The following is a 27,983-nucleotide window of genomic DNA, read 5'->3' on the forward strand; positions in this document are numbered from 1 at the left end:
CTTTGCAATACGATACTCCATCAATATGGTTACGATACACTCGGGATACGGTCACGATACGTCAATGGTTTAAAACGAAAATATTTTAAAATTGTGGGGGTGAATTTGGATGTTATTGAATAGTTGGGGTTAAAATGTAAACTTAAAACTTAGATTTTTAAATACCCTGCCTCTGTCTCTGTCGAGTGGCTAGTTCTTTTGGGCGGTTCAGAAAAAAGAAAAAGGAAGAAGGAAGAGAACCCACCCCAAGCAATCGCCGTCGCACCCATAGCCGTTGCCATCTAAGATTCATTTGGTTGGGTGGGTTTCTTATGCAACTCAAGGTTTTCTTCTTATTCTTTTAATAAGCTGCTGTGTTGTGTTTTTAATTAGATAATGGGTAGATGGGTAATGTTGTGGTGGTGGGGATGGCTGTATATTCTTTAATAAGCTGTTGTGTGGCTAATTTGTGTTTTGTTTATGGATTCTTGTATTGTGTGTTTTGTTTGTGGAGATTTGAATGAAGTTTTGTGTTTTGTTAATGTTTTGAACTTAATGTTACTGCCCACATGAGGTTATTGTTTTGTGCTTTGTTTACGATATTGCCCCTTCATTTTCAACCCGCAGTACAGTTTTTCCTCGGCTCACTCTTAACTTCAACTCTCTGTTGCAATGCTTAAGCTACTCCCATGGCGTCCCTCACCTCACAAAACCCTAACCCTAGACCCGGCCAAACCCTTTAGCTCCCTCTCTCGCTTTCTCAGCCATTCTCTCTCCGAAGACCAATACGAAGACGACCCTCCTTTCTCTCCAGTTTCCAAACCCCCAAAGCCCAAGAAGAACAAGACACAGAATAAAGATCCAGATACGAAGAATGAACCGACCCGGCCTCTAAAATCGGACCTACCCTTCGACTTCAGCTACTCGTACTCAGAAACAAACCCGAAGGTCGAACCTATTGCGTTCCGGGAGTCGCCAAAGTTCTCTCCTTTTGGGCCAGGTCGGCTTGATAGGAAATGGACCGGCACTGTTGCCCCGACCCAACAAGAAGTGGACTTGAACCGGGTCGCGGAGGAGAGGATACGGGTTCTTGGAGACCCACTAACGGAGGAGGAAGTGGCTAAGCTGGTGGAACGGTACCGTCATAGTGATTGTGCTCGGCAAATCAACATGGGTAAGGGGTCAGGATTTATGGTTCTACCCTGAGATTAAACTATGTATTGCATTGTATTCCATTATATGCAGTTCTTTATATATGTTTTAGGCTTGAAAGTTGGTTTGGTTTTGCATTCATTTTTATGAGGGACTAAATTATTTAATTTTGTATCAGGAAAGGGAGGAGTTACTCATAACATGTTAGATGACATCCATAACCATTGGAAGCGGGCAGAAGCTGTGAGGATCAAGTGTTTGGGAGTGCCAACTCTTGACATGGACAATGTTTGCTTCCACCTTGAGGTTTGAACTTAACTCAGTCAGCTCCATTTATCTGGATTTGGTTTTGATTTTTGGTGTTCGGAAATTATTAGCTCATGGAGATACTAGTGTCTGTGCAGGACAAGTCTGGTGGGAAGATTGTCTACCAGCACATTAATGTCCTCATTTTATACCGGGGTCGAAACTATGATCCGAAGAATCGACCCGTAATACCTGTAATGCTCTGGAAACCGTACACTCCGATATATCCAAAGCTTGTGAAGAATGTTGCTGATGGCTTGACATTTGAAGAAACAAAGGAATTAAGAAACAGAGGACTAAATTCCCCACCTGTTATGAAACTTAGTAAGTGTCTTATCAAAAAAGAAAGAAACCTAAAGAAGTGAATTTGATTTTTGGGAAGTTTCAGATGACGCTTTGCTTTTCTTTGTTGTTTATAATAGTAAACGGGATATGGAAACAATTTATGGTTCCCTTCTGTTAGCTTGCTTTTTTATTGTTTGATGTTATTCCCTGCAGCTAGAAATGGTGTGTATGTGAATGTTGTGGATAGAATCAGGGAGGCTTTCAAGACTGAGGAGGTAGTGAGACTAGACTGCACACATGTTGGTACCAGTGATTGCAAAAGGATAGGCGTGAAATTAAGGGTAGGACTTGTATTGGGTTGAATTGGAGTTTTCTTTCTGTTTTAGGTGGTAGTTGTGGGTTTCTATTCCGTTCTTATGCTTCTTGTTTTCTGCATCTATCTCAAGTTTCTCCCTTAAGTGATCTATCCCCTTGTGTATTCTATATATTCAGGATCTGGTACCTTGCATCCCTCTTTTGTTCAAGGATGAGCAGATTGTACTCTGGAGGGGAAAGAGAGATCAAGAACAAGACTCCAAGTGCAGGGATAGAAGTGAAAAGTTTGCAGATGCTTAAGTGTGGTCAGGTTTGGTACTCAATTCTAAAAGAAAAATTCTCAAATACAAATGCCAATGCTATATCTGGAAATTTTTTATGTCAAAATTTTGTTTGTGACACAGTGCGTTAAAATGTTGTATGCCAAATACCAAAAAAGTCTTCCAATTACTATTCTCTTGTCAACCTCCATTCCTCTTGCATTTAGTTACAACTCTTGTTTTCCTTCACCACTGAACTACCATTTCCCCTGCCATATCTTTAGGCTCATTATGTTCGCTTGAAGAACCTAGAAATGGATTATAACTTAAATTTAAAAATTAAGAATAAATTAAATGACAACCGAAGGGATAAATTAATTGACATGAGTTGTACATCACTTGTCACATCATGTGGTATTAACATGTGGTCTTCCTAGCATTATTGGTGTTATAAATGTCTATGCTTTTATGCACAGCACACGCAAAAGTTTTATGAATCCATAGACAATTTTACACTCACGTGGAATACCCCACTTGCATGGTAGAATGACCCAGGCCCTTCTACCATATTGATGGTTGTATGGTACAAGGTGCTAGTGTTCTGGATTCATAACACCTTTTGTGTGTGGTTTGGGCAAAAGTTTTGTGGGTTTAGACTTTTGTGTGTGTCTGGCTCTACCATATAGCCACTAATTAGATGAAGAAAGAATCCATGAACTTTAGAGCTCTCACCCATTGTTTGTTGTCAATTTTTCAATTTTTCTGTTCTCTCATCTTTCTCAGTGCATATTCTCATCACAGATTAGGAAAGGAGAAGACAATAAACAACAAGGAAAATCTGGGAATGCATTCAGAACTAATTAAGATATATAGTAATATGCAACAATTGGTTGAGGATCATCCAAGATCAAATTTTTGAAAACTTAAATAATTTTTTAATCAGTTTGTACATCGTATACCTACTTTTTTTTAATAAACATTTCTGGTCATTTTGGTAGAAGCAGACACAACTTTTAGGCATTCAAGAGTTACATACAAGACAATGAGAGATCAAGAGTTTTTACATCTTGTTAAAGTACAACTATGAGGAGTTGCAACAAATTTCGGGTGGCCTCAAAAAATAGGCAACAAGATGAAACAACTGAAATAGACAATCTGACCTTTCTGTTTTATTCGTATTTGCTTTTTTTAGTTTTAATATCTAAACTTTAATTCACCTCCAGCTTCTTCAAGCGATAGTACTATATTACACAAAGAAAAATAAAATATAGCCAAAGGAATTGATAGATGGATGATGGTTTGGTGGATAATATAGGAACAGTGTAACTAGGAGGAGAAATTGCGGTGGAAAAATTAACAGTTGTTGGAAATCAAATGTTTTCTTTGGCACACAACATTGGAAGGTAAAGTTCCATATGAAGTATTTTGGTAGTGTAGCTTGTCAAATATGGCATTGGCATATCAGTTAGCTCTTGCAGACCGCTAATCACTCATCTCATCCAAGTCGCACAGGTCTGGTGCTCACCAATTCAGGTCATATTCGTACTGCCAATGGTTTAATTAGTCTTCTCCAACACCCAGCAAGCTGCAAAAGAGGGAACTCTATCGAAGATGATTGGGTGCGCTTAGAGATGTGGTAGGAATGATACCATATTACGTTCTCTGCATGTGTTGCCACTAGACTGAAGAAGTTGGTAAAATCAAATGAGACTGCCATTTCATATTTAACAGATCTCATGAGGAGGACGTTCTTAATGTACAAGGCCATTATGCTGCATCAAAATGGGAGAAGAATTGCAGAAGGCACTTGGGAGACCATAATTTCCCACCTTTTGGTTCTTGTTAGCATTCAAAGTTTCAACTGTAATCTCTTTGCATATGCGTGTGACACCTTTGTAATCTAATGTGAATGTATTCTTTTTTGAATAAACTCAAAAATGATTCCTTTTGTGAATTTTGCATTTTAAAGTAGTTTTGAATTGTTGCCTTACATTTTTTTAAAAGCAATTCTTGAGGCCTCACCTCACCATTACCCTATGGTTTTTTTTTTTTTTTATATTTATTTTATTTATCTATCCTTTTTCTGGAAATGATCTTTGTATATTTGTTTGTACAGATAAATACTTCATATTGCACCATGGAATTGTTTTATAACCAAAACGAAGAGAGAATTGTTTTTAAGATATTTGGAAGTCAGCCCCACCACAGATGTGCCAATATGTTTAAAAGAAACATTCAGTAGCCAATGGGGCCAGGAACTTTTAACCAGAGTTGTGTATGATCTAATCCTTCGATCCTGAATGTATAGCCAGAAAGACATACTGCAAAGAACAACATAAAGGGCGAACTATATACGTTACATTAGACAAAAATAAAGGGAGAATCTTACCACATATACTATACACAGAGTTCAACAATATCCTGAAGTTCTTGCATATTCAAACTGCTTAAAAAACCAGTTTTCCAGACACATCAACCAGTTGAGAGAACTCAATTAGCACATTGTGGACCCACCGTGTTCTACCAATTCAAGCAGCAATGATTGGATTCTATTTGCACATTAACCAGTTGGTAGATGATTAAATCTTATACATAAAAACCCCTGATTTGACAAAATCAGGTGAAGCCATCACATGCATGACAAGTTCTATGGTGCCACAAGTATACTCCTTAGTTCATGTCTCTTCTCAGCAACACATCCAGAACTGACCAACGAGGTTATCCAGACCTGATCAGACCTTACAGGCTCATCATCATCATTCCTATGCCAGGTCCAAAAGGCATGGGTCGAATTCACTATCTTCAGCTCACCATGACCAAAACTTGCTTCCCGGAAAACTGACCACTCAGGAGATGGGTTTATATACCTGCCAATGCGAATCGAATTTCAGGATTGTATTGCCAATCACATGAGAAAACAAATATTCTATTTTCCTATATTGAAAATTTTGAGCACAACAACATACTTGTGAGCTAAACCTTCTCTGTTTCCTCCATCACCAATGGTTATGTGGACAGCGCCGCATGTATCTGATTTTCCACTGTTCACACGTTTCTGTCAAATGGGCTAGCGTGAATTAAAAACTGAAAGCCCCAAATTTATACTAAACAAATATATGCTGAATTAGCATAGCTATACCGTGCGTTCATAAGCATGAACATGACCAGCGAGCACTATATCCACACTGGCAGCATACAGTAATGGCTCCATTGCTGCCATCATGCTGTCCCCTTCACCTTGATGAGCCTTGTTACTATTGTACCAGGGCACATGAAAGAGCGCAACCAGCCAAGGTGTCTTCTGACGGTCTACCTTTGAAAGATCAGCCTGTTTCACAAGAATGACAATACATGACTGTCATAGGTCTACCTCTAAGTGTCTTTTTACAAACAAATATAATGTATACTTTAATGTAGAAGAAAAAGCATATTCCTTATGACAAGAGAAGAGAAATTTAACTAACCTTCAACCACCTGTATTGATCTGAATACTCATCATAATCAGTATATGAACCGAGCATGATAGCATGAACACCTGCAACTTCAAAGGAATAGTAAAGATTCGAACTTGATCCGCTCTCTTCATACGGCATTTTCCATCGGGAATTATAGGATGCAAACCCATCTTTTAACAATGGTATATTCTCCTTTTCATGGTTCCCTTGGGTTACCATCCATGGCCTTGCACTTGCAAGTGGCTGCACCAGCTCACCAAATGTATCCCATCGGGACTGCATGTAATCAGCATATGAAAGATCTCCAGGAAGCAGATGCAAATCATATTTGCACTGTTCAATGTGGTCTAGGGTTGACTTTGTCCATCCAGTTTGTCCCATATCTCCAGCCACGGCAAAAGTAATTGGAAATTGAGCTGGAGGGGTCTTGAACTGAAACTCAGGATCTTGTCCTCCACATTGATAAAAGTAAACAGTGCCATGTTCGAGAGGCCCAATGACAGTATGGTGTATCTTTCCTGATCTATAGAGCAGATAACTATAAGAGGTACTTTCTCCTTGAGCTACAGAACTGTACTTCCCTGACGATGTTCCATATTCAACAATTGACGGAGCAGATTTATCATAAGTGATCCAAGTCACTCGCATGTGCTTGTCCCCTGCCAAAGAGATGTGCACCTGCAATAGGAATTTGTGCAGCAAAGTATATATTATAGTAAATGACTACCATAAATAAGACGATTTAAAACCTGAAGAACTTCATAAATTTGGAAAGAATAATGAGAAAATATCAAACAAAGCCAAATGCCTTGAAAGATACTTGCCCCGGGCACAAATCAACACAGATTAAGTCACAATTAATGATAATCATGTTCACTGTGCAGTCATAACATCCAGAAATTTAACTTTCACTCCGATGAACAATAATTGATCATTTCCAATAATTAAGGATTTGTTGAGATTCAAGGAGGTACGCTATAAAACTTATCACAAGCAACAAATCTTATATACACTTCAGCAGAAAACCTAGGATAGATTTGCTTTTTAACAGAAGGCACACATCCAATTATGATTCAACCCGCAACTGTTCATCAGATGCATGTTTGTTTGAGCTACCATCTCCATTTAGGTCAATTTCCACCCCTGCTCTGTTAAGCTTGCACTAGCATTATACTTAGAGTTTAAATAACAACAAACTTTTGGAACTTCTCTTTAACAAGCTTGTTCACATGGCCCATTATTCCATACAAGATCAAAATCAAGCTACACAACATACTAAACAAAATATAAATAAATAAATAAATAAAAGAAAGATTAGACAGAAAGGAAAGTATTTTCTTGCAAAACAAACCGAACCCAACTTAAAATGGAGCAAAAGATTTATAGTTTCATAAGATATGGAGTCAGACTCTGATTTTTTTTTTTTTTTTTTCCTGAGAAAATTTTGACATACCCAGAAAGTGAAAGAAACAGTAGAGTGAGAAGATGAGAAGGTAAAGATGATTAAGTTACCTGCTGGGGATGAGAAGAGGGTTTTCGGCTCCATGGAAAATGGAGGGCTTTGCGAGGCGGAGGCCGGACATATTCTTGGGCTGCGATGACGGTTGCCGAGATTAAGAGAAGGAAAGTGATTATCGGCTTCGGGTCCATTGTTGTCTCCCTCTTTGTCTGCAATCATTTTTATGAAAGTTGTTGATATCTAGTAGTACCTCAGGCGGGGGGGCGCTGTTTATGGCTCTTTTTGGAATGTTATAGTGGAATGACTAAATTACCCATGTCTTATTGGAGACAATTTTGTATATTTCTTCTATGGTCTTGCTTGGGGAGGGTGGATCTGGAAAATAAAATATTACATCTTTTTTTTGTGATTTCCCATCTAACAAAGAAAAATTAAAGGTTTGTGAACATGTGGATGCCGCATAGAAGACTTTTGGTGCATTCCTTAACTAATGTATTTAGGTGCAATAGTGTGATACTAGTGGGTGAAATGTTTCCACCTCAACTTTAACTGCAATAGTGTGCTTTGTGTTTGCAAACCCTGAAAGGAATTTGTATATCACAAGAATAACATTGTTTTGCTATCCCATAATATTTATAGAAAGGGATACTCGTTGAATTGTGAATCAACTTCAATCAAAAATAGAACGGATACAGATTTACTCTCATAAGTATGTCTTTTTTCAACAACTTCTGCTTTTCTTTTTGCATTTAGTTTTGCAATTATTTTGTTAAATCATTGTAAAGATCTTCTCTTATGCTTATAGGCCCCCAATGTTTTCTCCTTTTCTCAGCTTACATGACATTTGATATGCACACTAGATTATTGCATTGCAAACAATCATGTTGTAGAAATTGATTAAATAATGCGTTGTTTGTTGAAAAATATATATATTGAGAAGAAAAACTATGTTGTGTAGCATGAACTTAGCAGATGCAACTTAGGAGGTTATTTGAGTAACCAAACAAGGACTAGAACATCTCTTCTGTGGGCAGCTAGGGAGAGCCTGCATTTTTATAGAATTACACGAAATTACGCAACCCCCCATCATTTCAGGGAGACAAATTCCAGCAAAGGATTGAATGGATTCTTATTCTTTTGAGAAGAAAGCATCGTGACGATACCTCAAAAGACCCTCTTGTGCAGGCTCTAAGAGCTCATCTTGTCACGTGTGAGGAGAGAGAGAGAGAGAGAGAGAGAGAGAGAGAGAGAGAGAGAGAGAGAGAGAGAGAGAGAGAGAGAGAGAGAGGAGTAATATACCCAGTGCACCAGAGTTTTTCTCGTACAAAAAATTAGAACCCAAGTTATTTTTCTCTACGGACAAGGAACAACTCAACTCCAACTACTATACAAAAGGCTTCTACATTCATAAATAATGCCAAGGGTTATTGGATTGAACAGAAACCCTTAACAAAACTCATAGTAAGGGCAGAGTCAACTTCAAAAATTAATTTCTGAATCCCTTTTTCCTACGGAAGCCTCAAGCCCAAAGTTCTGCGTCTGGGGGTCCTGAGCAAGAAAAGTCCAGGATCTAGCAGCCTTTTCTTAGCATGACTGAGTCTCTGCAATACTTCTTTCCCATTCAAATACACCCAATCTATCTACTTCTTGTGTTAATGAAACCTGCAATTCTGATGGTCCTTTTCCAAGCACATTTGAAATAATAACTAAAAGAGATTGACAGGCATGGAGTTCCTCCATCTTTTGTGAGCCAGTTAGTTCCAATGTAAGATCCTTCCATGGCTGGTAAAATGACCTGTACAAATTGTATGGCCAGAACAAGTTAGCTTTGATCAGGGTTTCTGGGCACAAATGACGCACCCAGCATTCAAGTAGGCTAGCAGAACATCAAAATATCAGAGAGACTGGATTCCTAAAATGTGCTTGTGAAGATATTTTCCATCCTTCACAAGGCTATATTGGTCAATATATCGACGATATATCTCGAAATTTTGAAATTATCACCAATTTATCGCCACTCTCTCAAATCAGGAATAAAGACGAAAACACATAAAATTGAGACCAATTCCTGTATCTCTCAACCACCCGCTCTATTGCAATTTGCTTGTCATTATAGTATCTCTAACGTATTTAGAACAACTCACTACAGAAAAGCATATGGACTTTCTCAATCATATAAATTAGCATATATTTTTATAATTTACACAAATGTTAATCTTTTTACCATATAACCCCGTTTTATTACTTAATATTTGCATATAATTTATTAAATTTATACATATACTATATAAATCACTCTAATTTATTTTTGTTATTTATCTTTATATTCGTTATTGTTATTCTTGACCTACATAATAGTATATAAACCCATTTTATTACTTGCATATTAAACAATTTTTTAAGTTACAGTATTTGTCAGCTCGCTACATAATCAACTTAAATCAGTCAAACCTACTATGCAATGCATTTCCTTCCAATTTTTATGTGATAAAGCAATAGATAAATTGACTAAATCAACATCCTCTAAAGTTTCAATCAAAATTTCCAATGTTTTCTTACAATTTCCGTGGTTTTTATTCAATTTTTACCTATATCGATAATTTCCCGATATTCCCATCCATATATCCGTGTTTTTGGACTCCCGATATTTCTGAAACCCTCGATATTTTAGACCTTAATTATAACCATAAGGTGTCCAGGAAAAGTCTAAACAGAGCATCTATTTTGGTCAATTTTTCAAACCCAGTGACCTCAATAAACCATTAGGAAATCTTGGTAGAAAAAGTAAATATGTGCAAACAAGTCCCTGCCAAATACCATGTACAAAGATTGAAGAGGAAAGAAAAAAAGGGGTGGGAGAACATTATATCTTACCATCTCCAAGCAGGATTAGCTTCAGCAGGGAAGCCTATCTTCGACCAGATTGATTTCACAACACTCCCATTATTACATAAGAACCCTGAAACAGATTACATGAAGGCTGTAAGTAAAAGGTGTAAATCTATTTTTTGTGCAAATGCATTTGATCGTCAGTGCACTGTAAAACTACAGTTCTGAAAATGGTTCAGCGTGATAGAACCATTTAACTATCTCAAAACTTTTTTCAAAGGTAGAGTTAGGATTTATGGGTATCTTGGAAATATTAGGGAGAGAGGAAGGGAGATTTTTTTTTAATTTATTTATAATTTTTAATGGTAATAGAAGCAATTTAATACAACAGCATACATATCATATCACCTTCCTAACTAATATGTCTAGATTACAAAGCAGCTCACCACTTTATTTCTTTCTTTTTCTATCATAACCTAGAGCAAAGTCACATAAACACACATCATAGCTCTGAGCCCACAATTGATGAGCTCATCCATGAGCAAATACAATAAAACTAAGAGCTCTATGCTAATTCTTGATGTAAGCCTACCACAACTAGAAGTCCGTCTATGTGGTTTCAATTGTTCTTACTCAACATTAAAATAAAAAATTAAAACTTAATTACAAAGACAGTTGTTGTCCTTGACCCAAGGCATCCGGTTAAAACTGATGGCTCTCCCACAAAATTATTAGGCAAAATCAATCTAAAGTCTCACCAGCATACACTCATAATGATCATAATCGGACCAATTTATTTCCAGAATTCGTATCCAGGGAAGGTATGCCATGGGATCAGTTGAATATTCTCATTCGTTATTCAATTCCCTGTATGACTGTTGAGGTTCTGAAGTAAGATATGCCACTTTTTTGAAATAACAAAAGCAGTTTTTAAACCAACTCCTCATGTTCGCACCCAAACAATAAACTCCAAAACCCAAATGCATAGCTAATCAAATGAAGCATGATACCTGCAAAAATGGAGGCATCGGAAAGGAGAAGACTAAGGGCAGTTGTGACTGATGGTAGCATTTTGTAATTAGTGCCAGCGAGCTGTTGGAGGTAGAGAATTGCAGAAGCTAAAATCTCCTCACAACCATAACTGCTTTTGCTGTTTTCTCTGCATGCACTTTCAACATGATCCATTAAAGACTGCAAAGTTTTTATATTTAACATTTTTGGAAACTCTGGGTCCAGATCATTTGATTTCCAATCAAGCTTCCCAAGAATTACAGACGCAGTTAGCCAACGTAAAAGTTTTGATATCAAAGAATTTTCTTGCAGCTCTTCCTCTGGAATAATAGCGAAACATTGGTGAGATTCTTTGTGCTGAAGTATCTTCGCAGACTCTACTTCCACAGCAGCAGAAATTGCCCACATAAGAAAACTTGAAAGCTTTTCACGACTCTGAAACATATCAAATCAAGATTCAGTTTTCATGGTAAAATCAAGACAAAATAGTGAAGACTAATTTTGTAGTGTATGAACAAATTTGGATAAATACAGAATATCGTTGATGGCGTAACATCTAATTGCTATTAAGGTATCAAGAATGTTGAGGATATCTTTAACAGGGATAAAATAATTAATTTGGAAGAAAGATTACCATATGAATATATGATACACGAGCTCGGTTGTCCAAAATGCATAAATAACCTTAATTACGCATCACAAAAACATATGTCGGAAAATATTTTGCCATTGATACATTCCATGGGTCTTCTAAAAGATGTTATAATCTAAGCTTATGGGAATCTAGGGCATAAGTCAAGATTAATATCAAATTAGTTCAAGGGGAATTTATCATGTTACATTCAAGAAATATAAGTTCACAGAACATCCAATCATACAAGGAAGCATGCATATCTATGTGCACATATATAACCAGCATATCTACATGTTTGAAAATTCAATTTCAAATCTGCCCAGATTTTTAAATTGGCCACACATTAATGAAAAGCGAAGCCTACAATTCCAACTCAAAAATGATACCATCCAAAAGGGCAGCTAACAAAAACTTTTGTTGGTGTGTACTTTTCTCAGAGGTTTAAGAAAGGAGAGGAACTAAAACATTCTTCCCATGTGCAATACATATACCCGGATGGATAGCAGATGCAAACAAGCAGACAAACAAATGGCTACTGTTAAGTGTGTGTTTGAGAGAGAGAGAGAGAGAGAGAGAGAGAGAGAGAGAGAGAGAGAGAGAGAGAGAGATACCAAACAAAATATTGTTACTGGAGGTGCACTCATAAGTATAGCATGAAGGCCAAGCTCTGCCGTATCACAAGATCTTGTATTGTCACATATCTTAACAGCCTCATATATGTTATATGAACCCTCAATTGATAGAATAAAATGTGGCTGATATATCCTCCTCTTTTGGGATATCTTGAGTGTTGATATTATTATTCCCAGAATTGGATTGACAACAGCAACTTTTTGCTTTATCAAAGCCATATAACTGACAAGAAATTTATAGAGATGAGATGTAAGTTCCATGAGTTGCTCAAGAGCATATTTTTGCAACCACTCAGTCATGTTTCTGGAAGAAATAACATCATTGACAACCTGAAATCCAAGGGGCATGGCAAGTAAGCAAGGAGTAAAAACTATGAAAGACCTTCTGCAAGCTTAAATTAACAAATAATAAAAATAGTGAGCCATTGTAAATGTCCCATTCACCTTGGAATATGTCTTGACAATATAAAAGAGGTTATCTAGAAGACTATTTTCTCTTTCACAATTTTTTTTAAAACACATACTTCATGAACAAAGAAATAAACAGGGGACAAGTTCACTAGTGTAGGTAGAAGATACTAGCTAGACAATTCAACTAAGACTGCAAAACAGAGCTAAGCAACAGAAAGGTACATGAAAAATTCAATTAATTCTGCTCTCTGGCATGGACACATGAACATTGCGTTATGACGCTTCTAGTTACAATTTGATGGTACAGACAATGACAGATTTTCATTGACATCAAGCAGACACCTCAAATGTTATGCGATACACATGAACAAGAAATTTCAGGGGGAGGGGAATAGAGAATTTTACAGAACAGCAGACAAAAAAGTTTCAGTAATAACCTCGGATACCACACCCAACTGCAACAAGAACAAACTTTTTTCATCTCTGAAATGACTTTCATTCAATATTGAGAGCACAGATGATAACCACGAAAAAAGACCACATTGTTCCACCAGATAACGTGCCATCTTGTGTAATTTAACTGCCTTCTTCACTACCTGAGTGAAAATAAGATAATAGCTTAAGCCATATAAAACCAGACATAAGCAATTAGTATCAAAATATCAAAGACGACCCAAGTTTTCAAACTACTCATGCTTAGAATCACACATTGTAATTTATAGACACCTCAATCTAGCACATCTAGTTCGCGCCCAACCTCATGAGTATTAGAGCCCGGTATCAAACGTTCAAATGAAGAAACCATTAATACTAGCCAAATGGTTACCTGAAGAATTAGTTCCTTGGATTCATCATCCGAGATTGGAGAAACATAGAAACTCATCAGAGTCTCAAGAACGGAGTTCTTCATATAGATTTTAGCATCATCCTCAAAATTCAGCCCTGCATATACTAAGCGAAGTATCCACAACCTTTCTGCTTTGAAATTGATAGAGGAACTCCAAAAAAAATTGCTAAAGAAAAGTATATTCTGCAATTGAAGAAAATTAGAAAAGAAACATGTAAGTACATGTCTGAATGCAGAAATAAAAAGTGTAGTTTACCAAGTTCATGAAACTCATACCTTCACATTCAACCTGGATGATCTCATCAAAAGCTTACTTAAAGCTGCATAATGATCATGTGAAGGATCTAATAGTATGAGGGATGTCTCCGCAGCAAAAATAGCATTTACAGAAGGGATCCTCTGCCATGGTTCTTCTATAGCATTTTGCACATAAGTTAACAGAAGTTGAATTTGCCTGACACCCTTCCTCTTTGGACATTTCTGTGAATGGTAGTTGAACTTTGATAAACAAACAGCTTAGACAAAGAATGCAGAAAGGAATATTATAACCTAAGTGACATTGATTTTTGTAAAGGGACGATCTGTCACAAATATTGACATACCAAGATACTCTGCAAGCAAATAATATATGATACTTCAACATAAGAAAATTCTAGAAGATTGAGAACTCTAGCCATGAAACAGTAATTAATAGCTCTTTAATTACACACATGCACTAGTGCTACTGTACAAAAATCTGACCTCCTAATTTTGAAGAGGACTAACTATAACACGACACATAATATTGCTGCAACATACATCATATAGCGATTGGATGAATAATAAATATTCGAGAAATTAGGAAAGTCCAGTAGCATACTGAATATGTATTGCACTTATATACATATGTATATATATGCTACTAACACATGCACAGAAAGCAGGTACAGAGCCAGCAACTATTTTGAACATAGCATTACCTCCAAAGCATTCTTAAATCTTCCAAGAGAATCATAACCCAATCTTCTTATCCTATCGTCAGGTGATGACATACTCATAAATGCAATACCAAGCAAGCCTAAACCAGCGAATTCCAAGGGTTCAATATAATCCTCTGCAAGGCTATGAATAGAGAAGCGCAAAATGAAAACAGGGTTATATCGTTCTACGTTTTCAACATCAGGGGAATGCAACTGCATAAAATTTAATGATGTGGTTAGATGAGAACTATGACAATAAACACATATCTCAAGTCTCAGCTTAAACATAATTATATTTGTCATTAATTCACAAGTAAAATACGTACCACATGCATATCATCAAAATTATCTTTTTGAAACTTGTTCAAGGATAATAGTTCCTCAGATGTCACTCTATCATATGGAAAATATAGCACCGTGGACGCACATAATTTGGGGTCAATGACAAGATTTTCTCTAAATTGACTTCTACGGCGTTCTTTTACTGCTTCAGTATCAGTCATGCCATCATAAGACAAATTCTGTGCCAGAGTCCGTTCCTTTTCTATCTTTAACACCGCATTGCCCCACAGGTGATCCATTCCAGCAAAATTGACAGGCTCCATAACATCAATAGACTCAATTGAGCGCATCAAATTATATATCTCCTCATCAATTTCACTGAGTGTTGAGCCATAAGAAGACAAGAGAAGTAAATGCAGCTCTCTGAGATTTATGCCTAAATCTTTTGCAAAGTCAAAACCATACTGCTGAACCTTTATTGGAAAGAGTATTCGAAGTAATTTAATAACCTCCAACTGTTTTACATACAAGTCAGTTGCTTCCAGATTGCACTTGCCATCAATTACATTTTTGTTTGTGGAAGGGAAAACAAGTGATCTCAGAATGCCAGACAGAGGCCTGGAAAATGCCCCAACAATAGAACAATCAGATGATTTGTAGACAGAATGAATAGTAGGCGCAAACTGAGAGTGGGCAAGTAGAAGCTGAAGATAGGGAACACGTGAAAATTTTCCCTCTGACAGAAAAGTTAGGACATCTCGCACGGTTTTCAAAGTTGTTGGATCTTCAAACCTATATAGAAGAGCTGATTTCATCAATTGCTCTAGGAAGGGGATAGATTGTAATTGGGTAAGACCATCAGAAATCTCTCTGGTCAGTTCAAGAATGCTTGTCAATATGAGAACTTCCAAGCATCTCCACAGTGAAGAACTATCTGTGGTTGTTTCCTTTCGAGAACTATCAGAAACTGAAGAGACTCTTTTAACAATCCATTGCCAGATACCCACCAATATGTTTAAAAATTGCATTCTTGATGAGTCCTCTTTATTTGATCCATTGTCCAAAGCAATGTCTTTCAAGTCCCTGCCTGCTTCATCTGACTGATTACCTTTTGGGAATAACAAAATTTTACAAAATGATATCTTTGCGAAAATTTTATTTACAAGGTTTAATGATTCATTGAGTGATTGAGAACCCAATCCACCAACATCACAGTCTATCAGCTCATTGTGTTCCGAAGAAGGTGGGAAAATGGAATTAAAAAGCTTTAATCGCTTCTTCAATTTCATTGATTCTTCATTCAAACTAAAGTGATAACGCAACATACAAATTGCTTTTCCAAGAAGACTATCATCAATGAGACAGAGAAGTTCTGGAGCAGATGATGGCAAAAACTCTCCAAATTCTTCCTGAAACACATCTCTAGACACAAAAGTATTCCAATGTTGGAAACCATTCAAAAGAATCTTTGAATAAAAAACAGGTATATTTCTAAAATGCTTGTAACACAGCCTTCCAAATTTCATGGAAACGGAATTCAAGTAAGACAATGCAGCAGGCAAAAGCATCACATAGTGCTCATCTGGAAGAGCAGGGACACAAGTCTCTTCTATCACATTGCCTTCATGTAGAAAATCTTTGTTCAGGATACCCAAAAATAAGTGCCCAAAGGTAGACAAATGCATGGAGCTCATATCAGTAAGAAGAGACAAAAATCTAGCTTTCTTCTTGCTTGTTCTGTAAATGCAATGGGAAAGCATTTCTACAGGAGTGGTTGCTATAACTCTCGACAATACTATATGTAATGGATGAAGATTACAGTGCTGCATATATTTGTGTCTGCAAACGGCGTTTATAGCCTCCAGCAAACATACATCCATAACTTCTGCTTTAAAATGCAAAGAAAACTTACATACTTTACTGTAGATTTCCTCAAAAATGTCGGTGTTGATACTGGTCTCTTCCATTTTCCAAAACAAATCATATGATTTTCTCTTTGTATGTGGTTGCTGCAAATAACTAGACAGATTTCTGAAAGCACCACCAGCAATGCAAGACCCAAAAGAAATAGCAGATTTCTGGTTGTCATCTATGTCAACTCTACTAAACATCCATCGCACCAATTCAAGAAGCTCAAAAGGAGATATAAAACGAATCAAAGCATGTAAAGCATAATATGTTGGCAGGAAAGGCATTAGATCTTTAGCACCAATGCATTGATCAAATTTGTCCCTGACTACCTGAAGTAGCTTCTGCAGCAAGATGTTAAAAGCTTTCACAAATTGTTTACCAGCACCATTTTCAACTTCTGGTGTAAATTGGTGGTCATTGCATAAAGAAAAAAAGTAGTCACAAGTTGTTGCCAATATATCCAAGCCATGCCGATCTAATATATGAATTCTCTGCCTGGATAAACCAATCAAAGCATCTGTATTTTCTGCTAGGTTACTCTTTGGCAAGTCCTCACTACATCCCAAAGGACAGGAAAATGATGTTATCATTGCAGGATGAGAGAAGATGGTTTCAGCCACTTCTTGAATATCTTGGCTTGACAGAAGAGCCCGGGAATTTTTAGACAAACCAGAATCAGTATTCAAAACCAATAGTTGAGATAACAAACTATCCACAAGAACTAAACAAATCTCAGACAGTTGCTGGAAGTTGCCTAATTGTTCAATTCTATGAGATGACCGTATCTGATAAAGCCAAAATAGCACAAGACGCAAATAGGAAATAGGGTGGCAATCAGTTGCGCACTCAGATAATTTAGCTAGAAGCAAGTCTTGTATCTTTGAGGGCTCTGATGGAGGACCATGAATGCTCATAATGGCAGGGAATAGAACATGGAAAGGTGCCTTCTTCAAAAAGAAGCTAAAGGCAGCAGAAGCAGCTTCATCTGCATCAACATCTTGGTTATATATCATTTCTCCTGCATGAGAAGCAGGGTCAAGAGAAAAATTGTTTCTACCTCTGCAACTATTGGATAGAGCCATATCCAGAGCAGGAAAAAAAATTTCTGGCCACAACTTGGAAACACTGCCTAGAAGGGTTTGTTCAAGAAAGAATCTCGATGATAAGAGAGAGACAGGAACACCCAGAACAAATTGTGAAACGGTCATAACAGATGGAAAATATTTTAATATTCCATCAGACATAGTACAGAGAATTGAGAAAGAAAAGGCTTTGGTGATTCCAGCTACTTCACTATCATCCCTACTCTTTTCAAATCTTTTAACTTCCTCAAGTGCAGTTGCTAAAGAACTACCAGCAGGCATAGCCTTATTGGGAATAGAAAAAATACCACAAGTTTTCTGATCAGATATACTTTTCGAAAAGAGAAGTAAATCGTTTAAAGGCCTCCACTCACAGTTGTTTACCCCAGAATCATCAATGACAGAACAGTCACCAAGCCTCTCAGCCAAGACTGAACAAATCAAAGAAGACAACAATACTGCATCAACCTATCAAAATTGATCTTCATATTAGATTGTGTTCAAAAAGCATTCAATTCTAAGCTAAAAAATAGAAGATGTGTACCTGAGTTTGCAAGAGATATTTCAGTGTGCTGCTTACATATGTTGATACCATTGACTTCTCATGCATTGTAAAGGATCCAGATCCAGAATCGATCAACCTTAGACACTTCTGCAGCACACATATGCTGAGAGGACTGAAATGAGGTTTCGCTTCTGCAAGACAAACAAAGGAAAATTCAGCATGAAGAAATAGCCTTTCGCACAGTTGAAGGAAAGGATACATTAGGACCACTTTCATCCAAAAAACAAGATTTATTCCTGAATAATAGCACAATTCAAAAGCATATTAAACGAATTTAAAACTACACACTCAATTCAATAGAAAAAGTAAGAAGGTGAAGAAATTATTGGACAACTTAAAATTATTAAACTAGGCAAAATTGTACACAACACGTTAACACCACATGAACCTGCAAGAAAAATTTAGTGTTAAAGCTGAAGCTTAAAGGGTTGTATTGGAAAACAGGCGGATCCATTAGCCACCCACTAAGTTTCGCGTCAACCTGAGAAACCTGTTTTAACCCATCAAGAATACTGTTATTTTAAGATGAGTTTAACATTTGGTGTATAATGTTTAAACATTAGTATTTCATGTGCGCGTTACCCATTATTTTTGTATATTGTGTTTGTGTTTACATTTTTCCACCAGTTCACTTACGGTCATGCTCAGTTTTGGCTAATTTTCACAAGACACAACACAAACCTGCAAAAACGCAACTCGTTTCCAGGTCTACTTCAAGACATCATATGCAACTTACATGCTCAAGCACCACTACCATAAATCTAATTTATCAGAAATGAGGACATTAACATACTTCTTTCCCTTACTATCCTGCAACAGTACATGAAACTTGTGTAACAGATCATGCCTCCTCTAATCAATTAACTTTATATCTAATCATTTAAAAGTCAAAAAGCAAACCTGTAAAGACCTGTAAAAGAGAAAATTTGTAACATCACAACTCATTCACTCATTCATTGCATGGCCCTACCCATAAAGAACTGTAAAAGGTTTTATCATTTAAAATTTTCCGCGCCACATCTTAACTGAGCATGCCAGATATGCTTAGTGCCTAACAAGCAAACTTGGCAAGTATCAATTAATCCGCCACCACCAAAAAAAGAAAATAAAGATGTACCAATGCTAAAATTTACAAATCAGATGAATAACAGTTACCTTTATTTGTTTCCAAAGGGCGGGTATAACGCTTAACAATCTCCCAGTATTTGAACAAATTATTCCCAGTTGTAGAAATGGCATCACATAAGAATGAGTTGACAACATGACACAAGCTCTGTAATACATCCAAGCCGAGGACTTGAACAGAAGATTTTTCTCCATCAAAACCCGGTAGAAACAAGAACCATGATGCAATTTCATGTTGGTTTCTGTCAAAAGCACCAGTACTCAACATAGCCGCTTGCGCAAGACGATATGCTTGATCCTTTATGTCACTGATTTGTGAAAAAACTAGCAAGTTCATGAATGCCAAAAGATGTTTGTACATCAGTGGTGGAGTCCTAATTGGAATTCTACCACTTGGAGACCATCCAACGAATTCTACTAGCAAAGACAAAAGAGAGCGCTGCAGATCAGTTTGTGATGCTGAAGGACTGCTTAGGAGATTCATAAAAAACTCAAATGATCCCTCCAAGACAGTGGGCATTATCCGCTGCGATAAAAGAATTAAAAGAACATTGTAAGCAACAACTACATAGGAGCATATGCTTTCAGACTGTTACCAAACGAAGAAATACATACATTCAGGCATATACTTAGTTCCAAAGCATGAAGCAAATGAGTTATCCTTTGTAGTAAGGATGCACCCTACGTTACTAGTTCTATTATGCGTGAGAAACGTTTTCCCTCGAGGGATTAAGACAAGCCTTGACTTGAAAGCATCAAAACACAATAGATGCCTTCCCTAAAGGCCTGATAGTGCTAGAAAATCACATCCCTCACACAGCAAATCCAATATGCCAAATCAGCATTTTTTTTAACAAAAAAGCAACAGCGATCCCTACCTTGGCCAAATAAAAAAAATATCAGGCATAAGTATCTAACCCTGCGTTTTTATGCCCCATAAGGCCTCAATAAAAGATCCAAGAGAAAATAAGACTAGGAATAATTAAACTTACAAGATAAATTTTCAAAGCATCGAGCAGCCTACAGTGGAAGTATATCTCTGCATCCTTAAGTGTCGTTAGAGATGTGGAATGAAGATCCAAACCCCAAATTGCTGCCATAACATTTGTAGCATCCTTTTCATTGTCCAATCCATCGTCTGTGGACGTACCTACAATTCTTTCACTAATCTCGGGCAAAGCAACATCTGGATCAAAATTTAGCCCACCTATAATAATGTCTGCGTCCTTGTTCTCTATATCTGTTTTCAATTTTTTCACACTACTGCGGCTGTGTTCGGGGAACTTCTCCAACTCTGCTGTCCTCTTTAACTGTTGATTTTTGGAGTGATTACTCAGAGAAGAAAGTAGAGTCAACAAAACTTGAGGATCAGGGAGCAAGGTACGGACTTCATTTTGAAAATCTTGCTTGAAAGACTCTGAAACATATAACTTCCCATTTTGGTTTAAAACACCAAGGAAGGAGTCCAGCAACTTCAATGCCTCTAAAAGAACCCTTAAAGTTCCGTGCTTCACTAGAAAATCAGAGTGAAGCAGTCCCTTATTGATTGTGGACCGGCTGAATGAACGGGGATACAAGCATTTCATGATACTCTGCACGTCCACATTGTCCAACAAGGCTTGATCATGAGACTGAAAATCATGGAAACCAAAAGGATGCCCGCTTCCCACTGAAGAAACCACGTTTGCTGCCAGAGTAACAGCAGAAAACCTGCAAATGCTTCAATCACCATGCAAATATAGAGGAATAGAGGACCAGCTAAAATTGAGTATTAAACAATATGATGAATAGGTATAAATAATCTGACCAGGTAGGCGACGCACAGTCCTCAAGGTTGTAGGGGAACTCTACCATATATGCTGCAGCAATAGGCGGTCTCCCATTAACAATAGCCAAAAGCAGATCCCTGTGGTACCCAATCTCAGTTGCTTTAAGTTTCTTCATTAGATCCACAAGTCGCTTTGAATTACCCCTCAGGCGTCTCTTCAAATCTGACATCAAGCCATTACAAGGATCGGTACAAACCATAACTAAGACACTGTATGCCAATTCTGCAGATGCGCCACCATTCTCCCTTCCACAAACGTTGACTAACTGTTCCAAAGTAACACTCCCAAAGAGAACACTTCGAAGACTTGGGGAAACTGATGACTCTTCAACAAGAATCCTGTTCCTCAATGTGGACAAAACATATAAAACAGTCTCATCATCATCATTCCCAAGCCCACGAAGGACAACAGAGTACATTTCCTTCTGCCGTATAACCGACCTCAGCAATCCTGGCGTTCCCACCTCCAGAAATGACACTGCAAACCCCACAAACGCCTTTCTCAATGACAGCTTCATTCTTCTCTCGTTCTGCTTCTTTTTGTACTCACCCATCTTGGAAAACCCCTGGAGTTTGAAATCAAAATTCTTTGCAACCTCAGAAGCCAAACCAGACCCACGCCTCACAATCGAACCCAAAAGCAGAAGTGCCGCCTTCTGGCGTTTCGCTTCTTTACTGTTCAACTCCTTATACACATCTTGCAACTGCTCTTCAATAAGCAACCGAGCAAACCTATCCAATGCCCTACTTATAGCCATCCTCTCCACATCATTTGGTTTATATATTCCATCAGGATGACTCAAAATAACAGAAATTAATTTAAGTATACAAAACATTCCCGATTTCCCTCGCCGCAGCTTCCAAGCACCCAGAAGCTCCAAGCACTTGGCTGAATTCTTCACATAATAATGGAGCAATTCACCTCCAGAATCCCCTTTCAGCAACTTAATGAATTCTTTTGTACCGTCAGAGCATAATTTAATTTCGACAGAATTAATCTTATGCAACAGCTCTTTAAGTTTAGCTTCATGGGTCACTTTAAGCGTAGGTTTAGGCATCTCCACTCTCTCAACCTCATCGTCATAATTTTCAACTACCATAGCTGCAATTCAAAAACAAACATTACAAATCTAGGCAACCAATTTGTTCTCTCTTTTGTATTCAGACACTTTCTAGGCAACCAAACAAACAGAAAACTGAAAGGGTACCAAAATAAAAACAAAAGCCTCAGTTTTGTATGCATTTGATGCGTACCTTGATCTTCGGAGGCTGAGCTTGCTACTTCCATTGAAGAACAGAGAGAGTCTGGTTGATGTCCTTGTGGGGTTTTGGGGAAATTAGGGTTTAAGGAAATTAAGGGTTGGCTCCGGCCCAAGCCCACATTTTGAAATAGGCCCGGCCTATCATTCAGACACCCTATCACAATTTCACAAGATTCACAACCCAACCTATCCTCCATCCCCACGTGTCACTATACAACCCTCGCCTATATAAGCCCCTCCCACCACGAAAATATCCTCTCTCTCTCAGACCCAATCCGGGATTAAGGTTATCGCTGTTCCCAAACCACGCCGCAATCCCTCATCCTCCTCCACGAGGACACCGTTATCCCCGTACCCAAACACCCGCCTTTCTTCACCATCATGCAGCAGCCATCAGGAGGAGTGGTCCCACAACAGATTCCGTCAGATCCGCAGCAGCAATACCAGCAGCAGCCGCCGCAGCAGTGGATGATGATGCCGCCGCCGCAGCAGGGCCAAGCCCCTCCGGCACAGGCTGGGTGGGCCCATCCGGCACCTCAGCAGCAGTACGCGACCACACAGAATCCTGGCCCCGATGAGATCCGCTCGCTCTGGATCGGTGACTTGTTGCCGTGGATGGACGAGAACTACATCCTCAGCTGTTTTGGTCCCACCGGAGAGGTAGTTTCACAAGCACCTATGTGATTATCTGTACTTTGTGCGTTTGTGTGTACATGTATTTCTAGGGCTTGACTTTTATGTGATATGTATTTTTAGGGCTTGACTTTTATGTGATTTGCTTTTCAATTTTGTGTTCTGCTTGGATGTGGATGAATATTTTTGTACTTCAAATTTGGAAGTTAGGGCTTGTTTCTAGATGTGATCTGAAAGAAAAACAAAGAACATAACTTTTAAGGACTTTACCAACTGGGTTTTTTTATAAACCAAAAATTACAATAAAACTATTAACTTTAGATGCCTGAGCCCAGGTTTCGACCAAAACTACAGAACTGCTTATTGAGATTTGCTGTTTATTTATATTTCTGGTACTTTTTGTGTGGACTATTTGTATGATCCGTGTATCCCATTATGTTGTATTCATTGTGGCTTTTGAGGTGTTTGTAGGCTGTGACTGCAAAGGTTATCCGTAATAAGCAGACGGCTTTGCCAGAAGGTTATGGCTTTATCGAGTTTAGGTCTCGCAGTGCGGCTGAGCAGATCTTGCAGCAATACAATGGAACACTGATGCCCAACACAGAGCAGAATTTCCGACTGAATTGGGCAACCCTAGGTGCTGGCGAGAGGCGACAGGACGATGGTCCAGATTTTACAGTTTTTGTAGGGGATTTGGCTGCTGATGTGACTGATTACCTCCTTCAAGAGACATTTAGAGCCGCTTATCACTCTGTTAAGGGTGCAAAAGTTGTCACTGATAGGACCACTGGACGCTCCAAGGGATATGGTTTTGTTAGGTTTGGTGATGAAGGTGAGCAATTGCGAGCCATGACTGAGATGAATGGTCAGTATTGCTCTACCAGGCCCATGCGGATTGGCCCTGCTGCTACTAAGAAACCAGCTAGTGGTGGACAGCAATACCAGAAAGGTATGTTTCCTAGTTAGATTTTGCACATGCTTTGTGGTAATAACTATACAAAGCTTCTGAGCCTGTGTTTGCAGCTTGGTTGTAGTTAGCTTTTTTCCTATATGTTTGTTCTGCTACTTTACATTATGAATATTTTGGGCTTTATGTTAATCATGGTTTGGTAAGTTGTAGTAGGGCTTTTAGTTTATACTTTCGAGATGAAATTGTCAGAAGTGTTCTAAATTTGGCGCCCTTTCAGTTATTCAGTTGAAGATTGGCGGAACTTAGTCATTTCCTTCGAGTACTTTCCTTTGTAAACTTGGGCGCATTTAATTATGTTAAAACATGCAAAGACTTATGTAGAACTCATGTTGTCTTAAAGCAGGACACCGAGAGGCTCTCATTTTGGGGGGCCTGGAACTGATTTCAGCTGAAATGATTCCACATTAATGCGTGGCCTCATTTTAGGTCAGTTATTTTGTTTATGTCATAAGCTTCTTCTTTTCTCGTGGCATTTGCTATGCTACTCAAGAATTACCTTTCCAGTCAGCTTTACATTTATTCCATTACCAGTCAGCTTTACATTTATTCCATTTACCGATCAGCTTTACATTTATTCCATTTACCAGTCTGGTTTACTTTATTCCATTTTCCAGTCGAGTTTACATTTATTCCATTTACCAGTCAGGTTTACATTTACTCCAATTTCCGAAGTTTATATATCCTTCTTTTAATACTTCGCTTATTTTGAAGAAGCATTGTTTTTTTTCTTTGTGGATCGGTTCCACAATGTTCTCTATGTTTGATAGGATAGAATTTGTTCCCAAATCTGTGGCCCATGTCTCTCTGTGGTTTCACGTTTCAGCCTTCATCTTAAGTCAGAATATAAATCCACATTAAATGCTAACTATAAGTTGTAGCCCATGCAGTAGTTCACATTTTAATGCAAAATACCTTTAAATCTTTGAAGATATTTTCTTTTGTTGCACCTTGTGGTGCCACTCTTACTTTTATTTTAAGGTAGAAGTGACACTTAGTAATTTGTCATAAGGTGACCATCCCAATATTGTACTGGGCCAGGATTTGGAAATAGTTCTTCATCTAGACTCCTATCGGATCAAGTGTACTTGATCTGTTTTATTGCTTGTAAATTTTTTGAGTGACCTATTTAATTTCGTGTATAGAAATTGAGCTGTCTGCATCTTTTTGTTTCTGGTTATCTATCTTATTATGTTTGAAGTATGTTCCATTTTAAGTTGTACTTTGGTTGTAAACTCGCTACTTTTATGGTTCCTTCTTTTGTTTAGTTCTCTATTTTATTACGTTTCCTGTATTTTTCATAGTTTTATGTGTAATAGAATCAAATGCATGTCTGGTCCCATTAGCTGTTAGATGTTATGTTCTATTATGATACCTTTTTATGCATGGAAATATAATTTGATTTGAAGGTTGGAGTGTAGGTTTAGGAGCCATATGATGCAGCTTTTTAGGTAAAAGATCTTCCTTTCAAACCCAAAATAAGTTTTATTGCAGATGTCAATATTTAGTGTGAACCCCAAAATGAGTCTTTATTGCACGTCCATAGAAGGGTATGGGACATTTTCGAGCCTAGAAAAAGCTACAGTTTGCTGCTTTTTTAACCCATGAAAGAAAATCTACAGTTACAACATAGGGTGCCTTTAGTAGGGTTTTCATTTCTGCTTTATCCAACCAAATCTGATTGTACTTTGTCCTCTTGATAATTGTTATGGCCATAGTTTCTTGTTAAAATTTGATAAATAAAAAAAACCACTTGTTATTGTTGGTTGGTGGCACATCATATTATATGCTACCATAGCTGTTCAGTGAAATCCTCCATGCCACGTTGCCAGTATGAAGTTGGAGGAGATATAATAAAAAATTAAAGAAAATGTATAACCTTAATAGAGATGCGTGCATCTGAAATCCTTAATATATGGGTAAGTTGCAAGGAAGTCATATTATATGCTACCATAGCTGTTCAGTGAAATCCTTCATGCCACGTTGCCAGTATGAAGTTGGAGGAGATATAATAAAAAATTAAAAAAAAATGTATAACCTTAATAGAGATGCGTGCATCTGAAATCCTTAATATATGGGTAAGTTGCAAGGAAGTCATATTTCGTGCAAAATTCCACGTGACGTGTTGTTCCTTTGATAAATTGATTGTGGTTTTGGGAATATAAGTTTGGGAACCACAATAACAAGGTGAAGATTGATGCCTGAGTTCTTCAATGCTTAACCAGATGATACAGATCATTCTGCAGAAAATTTTGTCTGTGCTAGTGTTCCTAAGATTCCTAACATCACATATACTAGTGCTTATGTGTTTTTTATTTGCAGCTTCCTACCCAAGTACTCAAGGAAATCCAGGCGAGGCTGATCCAAATAATACAACAGTGGGTAGTTTGTCCTAATGTTGCATTGTACATTTCTTTCTGCATGATAGTAACCCCTGAGATTTGAGTGCAGATATTTGTTGGGGGTTTGGATCCCTCTGTCAATGATGACATGTTGAGACAAGTCTTCGGCCAGTTTGGTGAGCTAGTTCATGTGAAGATACCAGTAGGCAAGCGTTGTGGTTTTGTTCAATTTGGTAATAGGTAACAGTTCTACACCTTATAGTCTAGATAAAAGTTCCCTTTTCTTTCCTCCTTAGAAAATAATCCTCGTATGTGCTTATGTTGTCTGCATGTATCTTCAGATCTTGTGCAGAGCAAGCATTGGGAACGTTGAATGGAACCCAATTAGGAGGACAAAGTATTAGACTTTCATGGGGCCGCAGTCCTACAAGCAAACAGGTTTTTATTGGCGACCTTATAATTTTTTGACTTTTTGCTGGTATGCATGCTAACCATAATTTTTAACTGGTTTGATTGATTCAGAACCAACCAGATCAGGCACAGTGGAATGGCGGTGGTGGTGGATTTTATGGATATCCACAAGGATATGATGCGTATACATATGCACCTCCTGCCCAAGACCCTAACCTGTATTATGGAGGCTATCATGGATATGGAAATTACCAGCAGCCTGGTGCTTACCAACAGCAACAGCAGGTAACTATCACTAGTTTCAGCTTCCTTGCCCTGTAGAGATTTAGAATTGGAGGTTCTTGCTAGTGTGTTATAATGAAGTGGGATTAGGATTGTTCATGACATGAGTTTGTTTCTATGGTTGCAGTGATTTGTAGCTGCCTGCTCTGGAGGCTGAAGCTGGGTATCATCATGTTCCGGTGCATCTTAGGTTGCAGTTTTAGTACGACTGTTGTATGATGTTGTGGAGTCGAGTATCAACTTTTAACATTATCTTTGTCATTTTCTTCATGCTTTCTTTTTCCCTCCTTCCCCAACCTTTCATTGCCTCGAGTGAGATTCGGGAGACGGTGCACTTTAAATATGCCATTTGCAATTTAATATGTTAATCAGTTATTCGTGTTGTATGCGCCATCATTTCTTTCTTTTAAGCTTGTTTGTTAGTTGTTTTTGGTCACCCGTGTATTTTTGGCGTGTAAGAATTCACGGTAGGGGTTTGGACATTGGATTGTTTTCCCTAGTCAAAAGAGTGCATATTCTCAAATCTGGATGTCTTTTTTGAAGTAAAACAATGTGATATGATTAATTTTCGGTAGATAGATCAATTAAATCAGTTAAATTGGGTTGTGTTAGGCAGCTAGGTTTATTTTACATTAATATTAGGACGCTGAATATGAAGGGTAAAACCCGATGAGCTACAAGCTATCCATTATGTTGGTGGGTGATTTGATTTGGATACCAAGGAAGAATGCTTGTTGGGAAAGGATACTTTTAAACTTA

At 37.8% G+C, this 27,983-nt stretch overlaps 4 protein-coding genes across 13 annotated transcripts; 2 read left to right on the forward strand and 2 right to left on the reverse strand.

Moving 5' to 3' along the window:
- LOC18778407 (CRS2-associated factor 2, mitochondrial) lies at positions 170-4,287 on the forward strand. Of its 10 annotated transcripts, none has more exons than XR_002271534.1 (7): positions 170-323; positions 661-1,153; positions 1,310-1,437; positions 1,536-1,761; positions 1,936-2,063; positions 2,215-3,700; positions 3,802-4,287. XR_002271534.1 is itself a non-coding variant. In XM_007214432.2 (7 exons), exons 1-6 carry the CDS (start codon positions 312-314, stop codon positions 2,335-2,337), a joined length of 1,110 nt encoding a protein of 369 aa, XP_007214494.2. In that variant the 5' UTR covers positions 170-311; the 3' UTR covers positions 2,338-2,347; positions 3,613-4,287. The 10 variants fall into 10 exon arrangements, 8 of the variants coding, with proteins under 8 accessions (XP_007214494.2, XP_020418873.1, XP_020418871.1 ...); XR_002271535.1 differs by having other exon boundaries at positions 3,810-4,287; XM_007214432.2 differs by having other exon boundaries at positions 2,215-2,347; positions 3,613-4,287.
- Positions 4,634-7,456, reverse strand: LOC18781224 (purple acid phosphatase 18). The gene is made up of 5 exons (XM_007213855.2): positions 7,265-7,456; positions 5,762-6,430; positions 5,437-5,625; positions 5,264-5,352; positions 4,634-5,164 (listed from the first exon to the last, which is right to left on the reverse strand). Exons 1-5 carry the CDS (start codon positions 7,400-7,402, stop codon positions 4,945-4,947), a joined length of 1,305 nt encoding a protein of 434 aa, XP_007213917.1. The 5' UTR covers positions 7,403-7,456; the 3' UTR covers positions 4,634-4,944.
- LOC109948577 lies at positions 8,483-22,685 on the reverse strand. The gene is made up of 14 exons (XM_020562161.1): positions 22,582-22,685; positions 21,307-22,429; positions 20,492-21,209; positions 19,530-20,025; positions 18,354-18,505; positions 14,861-18,277; positions 14,535-14,747; positions 13,852-14,055; positions 13,555-13,758; positions 13,166-13,324; positions 12,297-12,647; positions 11,051-11,486; positions 10,086-10,170; positions 8,483-9,006 (listed from the first exon to the last, which is right to left on the reverse strand). Exons 1-14 carry the CDS (start codon positions 22,613-22,615, stop codon positions 8,796-8,798), a joined length of 7,803 nt encoding a protein of 2,600 aa, XP_020417750.1. The 5' UTR covers positions 22,616-22,685; the 3' UTR covers positions 8,483-8,795.
- On the forward strand, positions 22,830-27,742 carry LOC18780651 (polyadenylate-binding protein RBP45C). Its single transcript, XM_007213892.2, has 7 exons — positions 22,830-23,249; positions 23,694-24,171; positions 26,512-26,567; positions 26,641-26,771; positions 26,873-26,969; positions 27,054-27,227; positions 27,352-27,742. The coding sequence occupies exons 1-7, from the start codon at positions 22,971-22,973 to the stop codon at positions 27,352-27,354; spliced, it is 1,218 nt and encodes a 405-aa protein (XP_007213954.1). The 5' UTR covers positions 22,830-22,970; the 3' UTR covers positions 27,355-27,742.

The sequence above is a fragment of the Prunus persica genome, chromosome G4, assembly GCF_000346465.2.
Source record: "Prunus persica cultivar Lovell chromosome G4, Prunus_persica_NCBIv2, whole genome shotgun sequence".
NCBI classification, from domain to species: domain Eukaryota; kingdom Viridiplantae; phylum Streptophyta; class Magnoliopsida; order Rosales; family Rosaceae; genus Prunus; species Prunus persica.

Excerpts from the sequence above, each read along its gene's own strand:
- LOC18778407 (XM_020563281.1), top strand. Across the intron at positions 1,154-1,309 it reads TGCTCGGCAAATCAACATGG|GAAAGGGAGGAGTTACTCAT; the intron begins GTAAGGGGTCAG and ends ATTTTGTATCAG. Across the intron at positions 1,762-1,935 it reads CCCACCTGTTATGAAACTTA|CTAGAAATGGTGTGTATGTG; the intron begins GTAAGTGTCTTA and ends TATTCCCTGCAG.
- LOC18781224 (XM_007213855.2), bottom strand. The coding sequence starts at position 7,402 with ATGGACCCGAAGCCGATAATCACTTTCCTTCTCTTAATCTCGGCAACC. Across the intron at positions 5,626-5,761 it reads ATCAATACAGGTGGTTGAAG|GCTGATCTTTCAAAGGTAGA; the intron begins GTTAGTTAAATT and ends CTTGTGAAACAG. Across the intron at positions 5,165-5,263 it reads AGAGAAGGTTTAGCTCACAA|GTATATAAACCCATCTCCTG; the intron begins GTATGTTGTTGT and ends TCGCATTGGCAG.
- LOC109948577 (XM_020562161.1), bottom strand. The coding sequence starts at position 22,615 with ATGGAAGTAGCAAGCTCAGCCTCCGAAGATCAAG. Across the intron at positions 13,759-13,851 it reads CATCCAGGTTGAATGTGAAG|AATATACTTTTCTTTAGCAA; the intron begins GTATGAGTTTCA and ends CTTCAATTGCAG. Across the intron at positions 13,325-13,554 it reads CCAAGGAACTAATTCTTCAG|GTAGTGAAGAAGGCAGTTAA; the intron begins GTAACCATTTGG and ends ATTTTCACTCAG.
- LOC18780651 (XM_007213892.2), top strand. The coding sequence starts at position 22,971 with ATGCAGCAGCCATCAGGAGGAGTGGTCCCACAACAGATTCCGTCAGAT. Across the intron at positions 24,172-26,511 it reads TGGACAGCAATACCAGAAAG|CTTCCTACCCAAGTACTCAA; the intron begins GTATGTTTCCTA and ends TTTTATTTGCAG. Across the intron at positions 26,772-26,872 it reads TTTGTTCAATTTGGTAATAG|ATCTTGTGCAGAGCAAGCAT; the intron begins GTAACAGTTCTA and ends ATGTATCTTCAG.